At 39.3% G+C, this 16,527-nt stretch overlaps 1 protein-coding gene across 3 annotated transcripts in view; it reads right to left on the reverse strand.

Annotated features, from left to right (window-relative positions):
- Positions 1–16,527, reverse strand: part of SLIT3 (slit guidance ligand 3) — a 465,006-nt gene that overhangs the window by 63,165 nt on the left and 385,314 nt on the right. For all 3 annotated transcript variants that reach the window (XM_088173839.1, XM_088173838.1, XM_088173840.1), the window contains 3 exons: positions 12,109–12,180; positions 7,512–7,675; positions 3,658–3,782 (listed from right to left, as the gene is read on the reverse strand). In XM_088173839.1, coding sequence (XP_088029965.1) covers positions 3,658–3,782; positions 7,512–7,675; positions 12,109–12,180 — 361 coding nt within the window. The remainder of the gene's footprint in view (positions 1–3,657; positions 3,783–7,511; positions 7,676–12,108; positions 12,181–16,527) is intronic.

The raw sequence follows: 16,527 nt of genomic DNA on the forward strand, positions 1-16,527 counted from the left end.
AGCTCTGGCTCCTTTACCTGAGCAATCAGAGAGGCTGTGGAGATTCCTAGGCAGGCACTCTGCTTCCTATTCTGGGTTGGCAATGTTCTTTCGTTTCAGGCAAAACAAAAATGTATTTTAAACTCTTTCCCCAGTTCCACAAATAATTTTATTTGAAAGAAAGCAAATTGTTCTTTATTTATCGCTACTTCAATTTTAAGAAAAAGAAAGTATAAAAGACAAAAATCAGCCAAAAAACCCCAAAAGGCATTTTCAGAATAAAGCAATGACAAAATACACAGCATGTTGGTTTCACTCACCTTAGTTTTTGCTACAGTTATTAAAGTGAATTTTTTCCCAATGGCTTATTGACTGCAAGTTTGATTAATCTCTTGAATTCCAACACCCATGGACTCAATTTTGCAATGTCAATGGGAATACTTACAAACTACACACTCTACAGAATCAATGAACCGGTAGGTTCCCGTTATCTATTTCCCAGCCCCAGCTGCACTCACACACACTGGCTCCTGCAGGTGGCCAGCAGCATTTCCAGCAGGAGAAAGCTCCATCTCTCTACTTACAATCAGACTTCACAATCGAAACCACACATATTATTTAAATAACCATTCAAAGAATGCCATGGAGAAGAGAAAAAAAACAAACTCCAAACCACTGGAGAATGACACCTATGCTTGTGTTTAATATGAAAACACGAGTTTTATAACATGGAGAGCCAGCTCCTGCCAGCACTGGTGGCACCCTGGAGCTCCTGTTCATGAGCCTGCCAGATGTTGGAGGTGCCATATCTCACTCCTTGGGGCTTTCTCCCTGAAGCACAGCCACAAAAGCACCGTTTCGACCATGGCTTATCATCAACAAGCACATTCATCACCCATTTTAAGCAAAGAGCAGCAGCAAAGATCATTATCAGCTCAGGCCTGCCCATTCCTGAGTGAGCAATCTCTGTTTCTGTCCTCATCAAACACCCCTGGGGCTCTCCAGCCTCAAAGCTCAGGTGGTCCCTGACTTATCTCACTTTCGATTTACCCAAACCATCAAGAGCAGCACTAAAATTGCTAAAAGCCCCACAAAGTTTACATTCAATAGCAAAAACATCTCTGTGAGCATGAAAAGTAGGAGATGGAACAGTCATCAGTGTGACAGCAAAAACCAGACCACAAGGTTTTGAGAATGCAATTAGCTGGAAGAATATCCTGATCCATCAGGAACCACTCTGGCAAGTGGTAACTTAGGTGACTTTCTGTAGCTGCCCTGTTTTTTTCTGAAGGCTGGCATGAGCACAGGAACCCCAGAAAGCTGCTTGTAATGCCTGTCCCTTCGCAGGGAACATTATGAAGCCGTCAGTTTAAATTTGGAAAAAGGGTGGGTTTTTCACTTTATTGATGCACTCTTCTAACATAGGATTTTTTGAAAATCTACATCAAACAAGGAAAAACAAATGCTGAGAGGGCAGATTTAGGGCAATTTATCAAGGTCTGGGAAATAGCTTCCAGATGGATGGAGCTGTTTGGTGCTGGCTGGTGAGAAGGAAGCAAGGTATTGTTATTGAATTAACATGAATCTCTGGTGGAGAACTGCGTGGTAGATAGAGTGCTCCTTTCATATGGTTTGCATTTGGACCTGTCATATTTCATTTTTATTCAAAAACCTGTGGTAAAGACTCACAGTTCTTTTTTTGCTTATTAAATTTCCACCAATTCTCCCTGAACTGTTACCCAGTATTTTTAAACCCTGCTGCAAGTGCCATGCCTGGTCTGTTTGCTCTTTGCCACGCTTGGCTGGCAGCTTGGTGCTTACAAGCTCACAGTGGTTTTGGGTTTTGCATTCACACAGATGTCACCTGAGAAACTGTGTCAGAGAGGAGAAAAGCTGGATGCTCCTTAAGTTGTTTAAACTGAGCCACATCAAGCATTTACCAAAACCCTTCCAAAGAAAACGATGCATCCTGAGATTTAATGCACACTACAACATGCTGATAAACTACAGGATTATTCTTGATATTTCTTTTTAATAAGTCTTCCCTTCATAAACATGTCTTCTAACAGTATAAATGCATCTATGTGGCTTTGTGAATAAGGGATACTGTGAAAAACCAAAAGAACAACCAGCAAACTGGATACCTGCTCCATGATACATATCTTACAGATTGTAAGGTATATGCAAGGACTTATGTGTTCTCTTGCTAGTTCTGAAATTATTTACTTTTCAAGTTCCCACCTGAAGAATTCAACATAATTTATGTTACAAATCAAATTTAAATGACCATTTTCTTATTAACTTGAGGAGATAAACAGATTTTTATCAAGTAGTTTCAGGCAAACAGATTTTTGAAAATATGGTCTTTTAAACTGTAGGAAAGTTTGTGGTTGATATGCCAATGGGTAGAAAGATTTCGGATGACAGGAAATTTCCAATGCCTTTTTCAATTATTTAGGACTGTTATTATACTTGAGTACTAAGTGTAGGGGCATTGGGGTGAAATAGAAGAAAGAAGTTTTATATTTTCCCTTTCCCAATGTTTCACGATCTATCAATTACTCTGGGATGCATCCCAGGAAAACAGAGAAGGGAAATGGTGATATCATCAGAACCAATAAATTTCTAAATCCTACCTGAAATGTAACACACAGATACTTGTGCTTGCTTCCCACATGTCTGGTTTTGCCCTCCTTTTTCCCCCTATAATTCTTATTACTTTGTGTTTTATGAGCATCTGTTTCAACTGACCAAGACTGTAAGAAATATCCAAAGAGGTGAATAAAATCCCAACCTGGAGGATGCAGCCTGCTTTGGCCATAGCACCTGAAACCCCCCAGGCTGTGAGCAGATCATATGCCTCATTTATTACTTACACTTAATCCTTCAGCTACTGACTCCTGAGCTAGATTTCCAGCTACATCAGCTCTGAAACAGTGCCCTGCTGTCCTCAAGCTCTCACAGTGCAGTGTGAACTAGGGGAGTTATCCATCACTGCTGAAGAAACTGCTTTACTCAATGACACCTTTTCCCAATGTGTTATCAGGAAGGTGGCACTGCTCACAATGACTGGAATCCACAGGATTCCTCTGTGGACATTGGTGCTCTGAAATCAGAGACAGCTGATTTAGGGTTGTGTGTCTGATCAGGGATCATTCTTCTGCTCATCAGTCTGTGGAAGGTGGATGTAAACTACCAGGTATCAACATTCTGTCACCATGGACCAAACTGGCCCTTAATTCTCATCTGAACTGCCTTCCCTTTGGCTGGAAGCCTATGAAATTGTGATCTTGCTGCTGGCAGAAAACAAGAGACTAAAAGGATGATAAAACCAACTTGCCATTTTACATGGATATCTACATCACAGAAACAGAGAATGCCCATGGCTGGAAGTAACCTCAGGAGATTGAATAGCCCAACCACCCTGCTCACAACAGGGGAACCAGAGCAAGTTTCTCAGGACAATCTGGGTAGTCACAGCACAAAGCAAAGGCATTCTAACTGCACAGGATGATATTTGTGGCAGGGCACAGCTGAAGGCACACACAGCCTGCTTGAGCAAGGGAAATTTGGGAGCCCAGTGCCTGTAAAATTAACTTCTCACAGCACAACAATTAAAGAACCACAAGTGATGGGGAACAGTTTCTTGCTCCTCATGAAGCTCATTTGGAGTCATACCTTGAAACCAAAAGGGCAGGTGCACTGGTAAAGCTCCACGGGGTCACTGCTGCACGTCCCATTGTTCTTGCAGGGGCTGGAGAGGCAGGGGTTACACTTGGACACAACACTGAGATCCACTGGCTCTGGAGAGGCAAACACAGAGAACTGGATTGCAAAATCAACGCCTCCCATGCACACACAAGCCTCTTCCCCCAAGCACTGGCACAAATGCACATGCTGCAGGTGCACTGCACAACACCATGGGATTCCCAGGGATCAGAGAGGCTTTAAGTACTTAAATCAAGTGCTAGGCAAGTCTCAATGATGCTTATATTCTCCTGAAGATGCAAACATATGCTCTGAAAAAAGCATGTTGGGAACCTCCAGGGAGTGGGTTATATATATACATATAGCTTTCAGCAATTTTTCCTTTTCTCAGTTCTGGAAATCCTGCAACAGCAACCCCAGGGAACTGTAACCTGACATTTCTATGGCTGATAACAAGAATGAAAGTGCAGATGCAACAACATAAATAAAAAACACACGCAAGACAGATTTAGTTAGAGGCTTACAGGAATATTTAGGTGCAAAGTGCTCTACCGTCCTTAATTTTAACAGAGTTTGAAACTTATTTTTTTCTCTTTCTGCCCAGAAGAATGATCAACACTGAGCTATCTCAGCAAAGTGTAGTAAAGCCAAATATGCAAAGATGTAACTGTAAGCAGGTAAATACACATGGCCATATTTAAATAATCTAATAAACCTCATATTTGTAGCAGAAATCTTCCAGAGAAGCAGTGAAGTTTGTAGCTGAGCAGGAAAACAAACACAGACTAAAACAACACTAATTACATTTGGGGTCCCAAGTCAATCAATATTTTATGGTTGAGATTTTTCAGAAAGCTTTTTTAGGCAGTTATATTCACAGTTAAAACATGGCGATTTTTTAAATGGCTACATTTCAAATATTAAGAAGTATTAACTCATTGGCTTTTATATGTAAAAATGAAACCTAGCACTTTAAAGTGGCTTAAATTATATCAGGCAGTAAGGACCTTAAAATTATTTTATTTCATTTTCAACGAAATACATATTAAAATAATTTAAAATCGGTCCTGTAGTAATCAAAAGTGGGCACAGACTGTTACTGCATGATATATGGTAAGAAGGAGCAAATTGTGAAACATCTTGAAAGTGAAGAAAAGAAGCTTAAATTTGATGTTCAAGAGAATGTAGAGCTTCAGAGTTACCAGAACTAGGGATGGAAAAATCCCTTCCAGACAGGGATTTGCTTTGAATTGTCCTGCATGAGTTACAAACCTTCACTGTTTACTGTGAATGATTGCAGAGCACCAAGAGGGGTAAGAACATGGCAGAAATGGGGACTGAAGGGTCTCAGGTGACAGCACCTGGGCTGTGCCCTGGTCCTGTAGTGATGGTGATGCCATCAGGGACTGACTGGGAGTGCACAAGCAGTAATGAGGGAAAAATACACAGGAAAAAAAAATGCCAGAAATTAAATAAATAACTGCTATCATCTTATTCTATCTTCATGTTTAGATCTAACTACATGCCATAATGTTTTTACCTTGGAGTTAGAACAGCAAGAGGAAATCACACCTGAATTCCTGGCACTGACAGGGGCTGGAATGTGACATATCTGAGTTACATTTGTCTTCATTGTAAAATAGACAAAGAATAAACAAGGGTGGCTCCTCTGAGAGCTCATGAGACAGGCAGCAGTGTTGCTCTTTTAGATTTAGAGGCTAGTAAGCCAGAATTTGTTCTACTATTTATTTCATAATACGTGCACATTTTCCATTTATTTCTACGGCATAGATCAAAGCTAATCAATGTAGGAGCTAATAAGAACAGTGTTAGTTCCTAGCAGTTAAGTAGTTCATTACTTTGCCCTTGTGGATTTGATTTATAAATCCATATAGCAAAATGCCCTCAGCCCAGCACATTCCTTTCCTCTACTGCATAGCTGGGAGGGCAAGTTAATAAAAAGCAGAGCTGAGTTTGCATGACTTGCACATAACACACTTTTATTTCCTTGGCTCTGCTGAGACATAACCTCCTGCTCAGGCACAGGCTAAAAACATATTTTGAACAAAAATAAGTTAAACTTATTTTAATTTTTTTTTTCTACTGTAGAAGTTCCTGGAGGTCACAGAGGACATCTGAGCATGACCTTCACACAGCAGCTCAAGGTACCCAGCCCAGCACAGGTCAACTCCTGGTGCTGGGACCCAGGGTTCTGGGGGCTCAGCGCTCCCTGAAATGGGAATGGGGTGCACTGAGACTGCCAAGTCATGCACTGGTTTTCAAAATATTTGTATTTTCATGAGCAAAGGTGACTTTTTCTAGGGCCTGGAGCTTGTTGAACTTTACTGCTACTTGTCCAGACCATCAACTATTTCTGCTTGTGTGAAGATCAGCTCCAGGTCAACACGTTTTTTCTCATTTTCTTTTCAGATAAATCAAACTATGGAGACTTTTTGGATATTAGAAAGAACATGAGCTTTCTAGTGGACCAATCTAATATTTACATAGAAGCATACAACTACATCTAATATCCTGGATCACAGATTTACTGATCTCTTGCCTAAGAGCTGCTTGTTCAGTTTATAGAGAAAATGAGCGTAACTCTTGGTGTATCACAGGTTCAGAATGAAGAAGACATCCAGCTTCTCCTTCTGGTTCAATATTCAGATCTGGTTTAATATACCAAATCAATTCTTTTCTTTGCTTCAGTTCATGGTGACAAGTGCATTATTTGGTATTTTTAGTACTTCTTATATTTGTACTTCACATTTGAGAGACTATTGCAAAGTCTGTGGTTTGATAATTATGGTCAGAGTTCTGATAGTTTTGAGACTGACATTTCAAAGTAATTAAATTATAAGGTTACACTTATTAAAGATATATTTGAAAGGACATAAAATTCAGCTCAGCTTTGGGAACCTGTGTTTTAAACTCACCCCAACACCATCATTTGTTTGTTCAGCAGTTTAATTCCAGCACCTATAAAATCACTCTGCCAGGCAGTGCTGTAAATGGGCATGGCACTCTGAGAGACATAAAAACAGGCTTTATGCCCTCATTTCCATTTCTAAGAGAGGCTACTGATCCATCTTTTCCACTATAAATACAGTTCCATCTTCAAGTACTTGCTGGTAAGCTAAACAAACCTCTGAAAATCTTTTCTTACAAGAACATACAGATATGTCTTCATCTCCACCACTCACTAATGAGCTACTTACTTAATCCACAAAAATGGATCATCTGTCTGAGTGCTCTTTAAAGCAGCACCCCAAATTGTTCAGAGCTGGACCTCAACCCTCTCCTGAATGAATGCACACTGAATTCAGACATAGTATGTTTGCCATAATCTGCAGTTTCTGAATCACCACTGATGGCAACAGTTTGCAGATGAAAATGCACTTTTGGTAAATATTTGCTTTCTAGAAGAATTCTCAGTTTCTTAGTTTTCAAGGAAATGTACATAGTAACTACAGTGCTCTATGTTTTTATGATACCTCTTATTTTCCCAGTTTTTTGGGGGTAAGTCACAGGCCAAAACTAATTATTTGTTCCAATAAGTTCTAACAACACCCTATATGCTAACGTGCCATTACAGAACCTGGTGTGAGTATCAGGAACACTCTGCTCTGAGGCTCCCTGCTTTTCCTGCCAGTGGAGCAGTTCACTGCCCTTTGGGGAAGAACACAAGAAAACACAACTTGGAAGGAACGTGACATTTTGGAAAACAAAACCCAACCCAAATTTCCCCACTTGGTGCAAAACCAAGGGTATAGAAGTGAAGGCCTGTGGGCAGGAGAGGGCAGAGGGTGCCAGCTGGCTCCTACCTTTGCACTGGAAGTGGTGGGTGGGCGTGGTGAGCAGCAGCCTGTCCACCATGGCTTCGGGGCCACGGCAGCGGGCGATCCCGGGCTCCTTGTAGCCCGCCTTGACCCACTCGGAGAGCCAGCGCAGGTGGCAGTCACAGTGCAGGGGGTTGGTGCCCAGGGCCCTCGAGGTGCAAAACAATGAGCACAGGTTATTTGGAGAAGATAACAAACAGCTCTGATCTCACCGAGGCACAGCTCATTCTGCATTTCTACAGGGATGCTTTGTTTCCCAACGTGGCAAAGATCTGATGAGTATTCAGGAAGGATTTTTCATTTATCTCCTGCTCTTCTCTTTTCTTCCCATCATTTTTTAGGGAAGATGTATACATACCTAAGAAGATACCCCTTCTTCAAACAATTGTGCTTCAGCAATGTCACTAGACATAATGCTTTCATCACATTTATCACATTCATTCCCTTTAATTCTCTGTCATTCCTGAGTGTACTCTAACACTGAATTATGTAATTTAGTTTGGATCTCACATTAATGACTCCTCACCAGATGAAACACATATGCAGAAGATACCTCCAGTTTCCCTACTGCAACCCAGTGTCTGCTAAGTTTATTTACGATTTTGAAAGCACATTTGCTGCTTGACCCATCATTTGAGTTAGGTCAAATAGTTGAAGATGATGCATTTATATAATAAAATTATAATTCTCAGAATTTTTCCTTTATTCATGGACAGCTATCCAAAAGAAAACTAACCTTTTTACCTTAAATTTAGGTTCTACCTTGACTAATCTGCACTTCTCTTTCTCTTAAAGAAAGTTTCTTTTCAGGCAATCAGTCAATTACAGAGTTCACACTTCAGAAAACTCAGTTTGAAGCCAACTAATTGTTAAAAATGTGAAGAAATGCATGTTGAAAGTCTGTATTTATTTTACTCAAAGTCAGTGTAAGACTTCAGCTGTACAACACCTGAACTGACATGAAGAGAAAATAAACTAAATAAAGAACAGCACAAGGAAGAGACACTAAAGAAAACAATGACTCAAATTGTTTTTTAGACTTTAGAATTTCTCCATATGCTATAAACTATTTTTAAGATGGTACTGTAAACTCAAGCTTCTTTCAAATAAAAACATATCAGGCAGGATATTAAGATAGAAACCTCAGTAAATTTGTTGATACATTTCTATTGGAGTGACTAATGAACCCACTGTGCCCTAGACAGATTCATAATGAGAGTTCATGGGTTCAAACCCTGTCTGGGGCTCATTCATCAAAATTAAATGTGTACTGCAGCTCAGCATTAAAAAATATCCATCCACTCCTCCTGTAAATCTATTGCTTACAATGGAAAAAAACTACTGGGTTGACTTTTTGACCCTGGAACTGTGATCAACTGGCTCACTTGTCCAAGGTCAAACAAAATGCAGCAGTGAAAGCTGAGAAATTTTTAGTGTTGAGAAACTGCCATATATAAAATGTGAGTGGGAGGACAACGGAAAGCTTGTTACCAAGTTAATTAATATTTATAAACTACATTAGAATAAAGCTACTCTATAGTCACTAGAAATTATATTGTTGACAATTTCAGAAATGTATCCTTCCACACTTCTGTTTGTGGTTTGTGCTTTGTTTGGGGGTTTTTGCCTTTCATTTTTTGGTTTGGTTTGGTTTAGTTTGCGGTATTTTTTTGATTTTTAAAAATTTATTTATAGGAACTAGAGATAATTCTCGTATTTTCATTCATGACTTTTAACATACTTTCTCGATTTCTTTGCCTATTATAGCAAAATATTTCCAGAAGGTAAAAATATCTTCTGATGTAAGGAAATACCACCAGCAGCATTTTCAAAATATTGGGCAGATATTTCTGTTCAGACACTTATTTTGTTCAGGGGTAACTCTGAATAAAATCAATTAAAATAACTCTATCCGTGACAATGTTGAAAAAAAGAGGAGACGACAACTTAGCTTTATAGGCAGTTAATAAAAATTTGAGTAAAGAGAAGATAATTCAGCAGGATTAGAAATCTGAGCTGTTTATGGGAAATAAGATGGAAATACCTGCTGTACTCAATATCATCTGTTGCTGAGGGTTTGTGAAATCCCTGGAGTGCCACAGGGTCTGTGTGTGGGCAGTGCTTGGGACACTGAACCAGTGAAAGGGAAGGACAGAACTGCAGGAACTGACTTAACTGAGAAGGTCCCAGCTCCATCCCAGCAGATTTTGGGCTCTTTTTAAGTAATATTATACACGAACTTGCAGTAGTCCTATAGCATTCTTATCATTGCCCTGGACTAAAACCATCAGTAGAGTCATGGCTTAAAAAGACAATTATGTGACTCAACTAAAAAAAGTAATAGATAGCAAACAAAAGCAGAGTACAGCACATACAAACCTACCTCCAAATTCAGTGAGCTAAAGCTACATAGTTCATTATGTAATTTCCATTACAGTGAGCTGATGTTCAAGACATAAAGGAAATTTGATGAAAATGTTCCTGTAGGCTTTAAATAGCTATGGAGAAAGTGATTGGACCATCCAGATTTCACTTCTGTTCTTCCAATTACAGATCAACTCAAAGCTATTGCAAAAGACTTTGACTAAAATCAATAGTTTTGTCTACACAAATTTGCTACACAAGTATCTCTCTGCAATTCTAAAAGCCAGTTTGATGTCCCCCTTGTCCTGCAACAGGAGGCTTGGGCTGACCATCCTCCCCACACCCTGGTACTCAGCTCTCCCCTGCCAAAACACCAATCCCACCCTCGGCCACCACTTTGCACAGTTAAGACAAATTTCTGTTCTCCCATGCCTTAAGAGTTTGATGGGCAGCAAATCTTTGTATGATTTTCAAACTGACTACAAGTGCAGGTTTTGTCCTTGAAGATCTATATATCAGGAGGGACTCAAAATGCATTTATTTTCAATTATATATGACTCAGTTTTGAGTAAGCACAGCTTTTTGAGGCATGTGAAGAAAAAAATTCTTTGTGGTTGCTAAAATTTTCAGGATCCTCTTTAAAAAACTGGAGAGCACAATTGCACTGTAAAATTCAACTGCTCAACTGTGCAAATTATACCCCAGACAGGTCTTATTTATTTTATGGATCCTATTTATTACTGTTCATTTCGGCTTTGTGTATTTTACATTTCTGGCAGCACATATATCTAAACAGAAAGACTGCAGAGATTGTATTGGGCCAAAGGGGTTTTATCACTCCCTAAGGTGAATGGTTTACCCAGGAAAATTGGATCTCCACTTCATTTAATGTAAACCCTGAGGGAAATCCAAACAAATGGGACATGCTATGTTTATTCCTTGAGTTCTGAAAATACCCCCAGCAGTCAGATTCCCAGTATGGAAGGTGTTACTGCATTTCCAAAAGCAGGAACAGGGCTTCAGCTCAGTCAGACTTTAAATCCCAAACACATAAAATGACTTTACTAAACTGGGAACAGGAAAAAGAAATGTGCAAAACCAATGATACCAAGGTGTAAGCTGGGAACATAGAAGATTTTTTCTTTGCTCAAGTTGTCCAAGTTGCTCTCATGATTTCTGTCCCTACCAATCTGAGATGTTTGTATTTTTTGCTGTACACAGAGGAACAGAGACACAAAGCTGTCAGGCATGTATCTGCTATCCAGAAAGTACAATCAGAATCTGGTGTTCAGAGAAGTGTTCTGGAGGGCAAGTTAAAGGCTAAAAAGAGACAAAAAGTATATATAAACCTATGTTAAATGCACACATATCTGCTTGTGTGTACATCAGCATCAGGGCAGAAAACATCTGTATCAGCCTGTGAAACCACTCACTTCACAAAGAGAACAACACATGCCCAGCCCTCTGATTAACTGAGGGCAGTAATCAAGAAAGCAATGCACAAAATTGCTTTTCCTGCACCAATTATCTAATAATGTGAAGTATCACACACTATCTCAGTGAAAAAGCATTTTCTGGTCACTCAAGTTTAGTTTGGAGCCATTGCAGCTCTTTGTCTGTTCTTTTATCAACTAAACTGCATTTGAAAGTCTCTTGGGCCTCTACCAATATAATAGTAATTTCCTCAAAAAGCTGAAATGCCTAATAATTTTTGCAAACTGTGGAATGAAGTATTAATTCTGTGAAATGACCAATTTCCATGTGATTAAATATATATGTTTGTAGCAATGATTCATCAACAAGTCCATATACTGACAACATTCCAGTATGCAAAACATATGACACTTATTAAGCAAAGAATTCACATTTGCTTAATATTTGCTCTTTGTGGGAGGTTTCCTGTCCCACTCTCAAACCATAATATACTCTGCATTTCACATTGACAATGCTGAAAGAAAATCTTAAACATGAAGTCCACAGCAGAGAAAACTGTCACACTTGCTCATTTGGTTTTCCTTACAAAAATATTTTTATAACTAATAACAACAGGTTCCAGCACTTTTAAAATTTCCTTTGAACAAATGCACTATGACTATCCAGAGCACATTATGAAAAGTGAGCAGGAAAAACAAAAAGGCTATACAATCCTACCAATATGTGCTGTTTTACAAATCTGAAACCATCAATCAAAGAATTGAAGCCAGGCAGAAGTACTTACAGATGGGACAGGGACACCAGGTCATTGAAAGAACCCTCAGGAACACTGGAAATATCATTTCCATGGAGTGTCCTAGAATGGGGAGAAGCAGGAAGGTATCAAACCACAGTTTTTTTGCCTGATCCCTGCAACTGAAGGAATCAATGCTTAAAAAGGGTATTTAATTTTGATTCTTTGAGAGTTTCTGTGAGTTTCACAACTCATGAACTTCCATGCTTTTTCACTCCTGCCTCTAGGTGTTGGCATTTAAAACAACGATGCAATCAGAATTGTTGGTGAGTGCTGCTGTAAATTAAAAAGGTGACATACTATTTATGCTATTAAAAGTGTAACGATGACAAGAATTCTCTTACAGAATCCCATTAGCCAGAAGCACAACAAAAACAGAGCAGGGGAAATACGAATTGTGAAAGTTAAATTAAGTATTGACTTCAGAGAGATCCTGGGAGAGAGAGCAAGGGTCCCTGAGGGTAAATATAGCCACACTTTCCCATTCTTACAGGAGAAAATACCTCTCTGTGCTACCAAGGAGAGCACCTGAAATCAGTTGTTTTAGGACATTATTCACCCTGTGCAAAGAAACGATCATTTTTTAGCAGCATTTTTAGGACTCCTGAAAGGAGTGAAAAGGTTCTCCACAGTTTCCAGGACAATTTAAGCACCCACTTTATCTCCTGTCTGAGAAACACATTTGTGCGGGGGTTACATAGGAAAGCATAAATGGGAATTACTGTCAGTGCTCCAGACATGGCAGAGGAGGGAGGAAAACAGAAAGCTGCAGTGTGTTTTGGAGCAGCTCTTGCCCTTGAGTCATTTATTTTCTAACTTACCTGGTGATTTGCTGACACAGGAATCACAGTTTCTATTTCTGTGACTGTACATATTGTTGAAACATTGGGTTTAATCCAAGTATCAACCCATGGAAACAGACAACAGCCCCAAATGAAAAAAAAAAAAAGCATCTATTTTTTGCAACCCTTCTTCCCTAACACCACTTTCAGCTGCACCAGGGTGTACATGATGCCCATCCAACATCTCAAATTCTAAAATTTTCCTTTAAGCCTCCCTAGGTTTTGAGTATTAATAACTTGGCATATATAAGAGTGTATCTCCAAGAAATTAATCTGAACATGAACAGGAAGGATATGAGCTCCCACACAGTAACTCCAGATAAAACATACTCACTAATTCTGTACAGAAGGACCAACTGAGTGAGACAAACCCCACGTCTATAAAATAAGGAGTATTTTGTTGGTGTGAGGAGGCCTAGTCAACTACTTGTCATCAAAATGGTCAATGAAATAAGCACAAATGAATAAGCAGCTGCTCATAATGAGCTTATTGCTGATCTTTTAAACTGCAAGACAATTCTCTGTAAACAGACATATTAATCTTCGGGTTGTATCAGTCACATTTATCCTGTGAAGGAGTACATTTTCTTTTCTAGGTGTATTGGAAACATCTAAGAGAAGCTGAAGAATGACATAACCATTTATCTGTAAGAAGTTAAACCTGTCAAATAAAAACCTTAGAAGGATTGGCTTTATTTCATGCCCCAGACACTGAGGTGTTTCATGGATGTAAGTGCCTGCATTTTAATAAAAAAAATCATGTCAGCAACATCATCACTCCTGCAACTAAAACGAAATGACAAATGCTAAACCCCCCTTAAAACTCACAAAAATAAATAGTGGCAAGAGAATTCAACAATGCAACAAAATCTTTCCTCTTGGATCAACATCAGGAACACATTTTTATACCAAAACTCCTTTATAAGCAAATGGTCAAATAAAATCTTTCACATTAGGACAGTTAAAGCACACACACTGCTTTGTGTATTCTGCCTCAAAAGCACAACTTCCAGGGATCCTCTTGTCTAAACTCCAGCAAACAGCAGGGCCATGGATTTAAGGTGATGTGGATCTCCTCTGGAGGAGAGAGTAACAGAACAGTTGAGAATTCTTGAAATCAAAATTTCCTTCTACACAGAATCACTAACTTATTCCTTTGTCTTCGGGGGAGGAAATTAATTCAACACATCCTTTTGGGCTGGGGTTTTCTGGATGTTTTTCTTTTACAAACCCTTCCCACGTCCTGCCTGCCAGCCCACTGTCCACAGCACCGGGTTCCTGCAGACACAAGGGGGATGTGTTTTTGTGAAGACAGAAATGTGCCTGAAGGGTTGAGCCCACAGAGCCACAAGCAGGGGCAAACACCTACAGGAACCCCCAAGGGTGCCAAACCCTGCAGGAAGCAGCAGAGCTCAGATGTCAGGGAAAGCCCCCAGTGTCACTGCCCCACGCCCCCAACAGCAGAGCTTTTACAAATTTATTTTTTACAAATCATTCTCTAATTCCTTGTATGCAAAAAATAATAATAATAAAGAAACAGCCAGATGCTTCTGTTTAGGTCAAATCAGTGCAGCACCCAACAATGAAACTGTATTACAAAAACTTTGTGCCCAAAGATTATTGGTGACAGCTTTATCATCACGAATGCTAGTGTTTGTCTGAGCTTTGAACTGCAGGAAATATCCAACAGTTTTCAGTAAAACTGGAGTATCTGTTAATAGAATATTCAGTAGGTAATTTTATTCCTTTTCCCCCCTAACCATAACATGGACAATTATTTAGTGACCTTAGAAAGTATTTTGATTTTTGGACTTTGCCTCTTAACTAAGTCACATATAAAAATATGTGATTACACAATAATCTTTAAAATAATCTCTTCAGGTCATCCAGAGAGTTCTAATACTTATAATTTGTCTCAATCTCAGCTTCCTTAGTCTCTAAGAAGACTAGCTTTGGACAAATTAACTGAAAAACAAATCCACAACTTTTCACTTTAATAGCTTTGGCTCAAAAATCTACTGATATCAACTTCTGCTTATTAAAAAATTCTCCAGACTTTACATCCTGTGCTCCCCAGCACCCTTTGGCTGCTGCTATGGATAAACCATGTGAAGGCTGAGATTAAAGACCTGATTGTGTAAACACTGATAGATATTAAGGCTTAAACATAAACATGTTGACTCTGCAGTTTTCTCACTTGTGCTGAAAAATCTAAGAAAGGGAGCTCAGAATTAAATATCTATCAAAGACCAAGTGCATCATACAGCTATGATTATTCTGATTTTCAGAGCACTTATTTACTGTATTTACTATAGAAACAAAAAATACAGAAAACATAAGGAATCTGGAAGACCTTCATGAGAAGGGTCTGCTACCTTCAGAGGCATGCACAGCCAAAGGTAATGAGATCCCTATATTCTTTTTATAAAAAAAAAAAAAAGGGGGAAATTGTTTTGCTGATGTTTTCTTTTTTAAGTTCCCCTGAGAGCATGGATAATAAAAATCTGACAATAACAGATTTCATTTTGTCTCTTGGAAACCATTTTCTCTTTGGAGAATTGATTTTTAGTAGCAGCAGTGATGACACGTGGCAAAAGTTGTAGCTGATACCAGAGTTTTGTGGGCCATAATAAATCAAATCAATCTGGAAGCTTCCAAATCCAGGGAGCAGAGGCAGAGATTCCCATTTAGGCTTCATTTCACTGCTCTGTGCAAGGCAGTGGGGGTTTTCTCCCCTGAAGGAGGAAGATACTTTTTGATTTTGATTTGCAAATCACTTTAAAAAGCCAAAAAACAACAGCTGTCATTAGAATATTGCCCTCTGTTTCTGCCCATATGTGGCCTGTAAGAACAGAAGTGAAAAGACAAATTGTAGCTATTGGGAAGAGGGAGGCACGCTTTATCTACACTGTAATTCAGGGTAGAGAGCCCCACACGAGCTGTAATCAAGCTAGCTTGCATATCAGAAGCAGGCCAGAAGACAGCTCCATATGGAATAATTTATTTGGCCATGAAACAGAATATATTAATCTGTGGCTGAATTTCAGGACTCATGTAACAGCTCAAATGTGACCATCCTAGTGAGCTAGAAATGAGGATCCCAAGCCAAACTTAAAACAACAAATCCAAATCACGGATCTTTCTTGTTTTTACTAATGAAAAGTGGGAATCCAAAGCTGTCTTGTAATTTGGGAAGCTGAAACTGAGATATCTGTTTTACCACTGAAACCACAGTGAAAGGTCTCAGCCAAGCAGCTCTGCCTTATTGCTTCCACAGTCCCAGTACTGCCCATGTTGACACTTTGATTCCACGTTTATGGAGCCAGTACACAGCAACCACTGCTCTTCAAATCAGCACAAACTTCTGCATCTGAACATCATCTAATTTTTTTTCTTTTAAATGGAAAGTATCAATGTGAAGTTTCAAAGCACTCAGGACAATCTTCAGCTCCTCTGCCCTGAGCTTTGAGTGTTCAGAGCTCTTTCTCCTTCAGCACACTGAACAAACTCACCCCAGACAAGCTATTTAATTTATCCCCTTTGGCTACTGTGCAAGTCATGGTGACCC

This window comes from Sturnus vulgaris, chromosome 15 (assembly GCF_052056855.1).
Source record: "Sturnus vulgaris isolate bStuVul1 chromosome 15, bStuVul1.hap1, whole genome shotgun sequence".
In the NCBI taxonomy this organism is placed as follows: Eukaryota; Metazoa; Chordata; class Aves; order Passeriformes; family Sturnidae; genus Sturnus; species Sturnus vulgaris.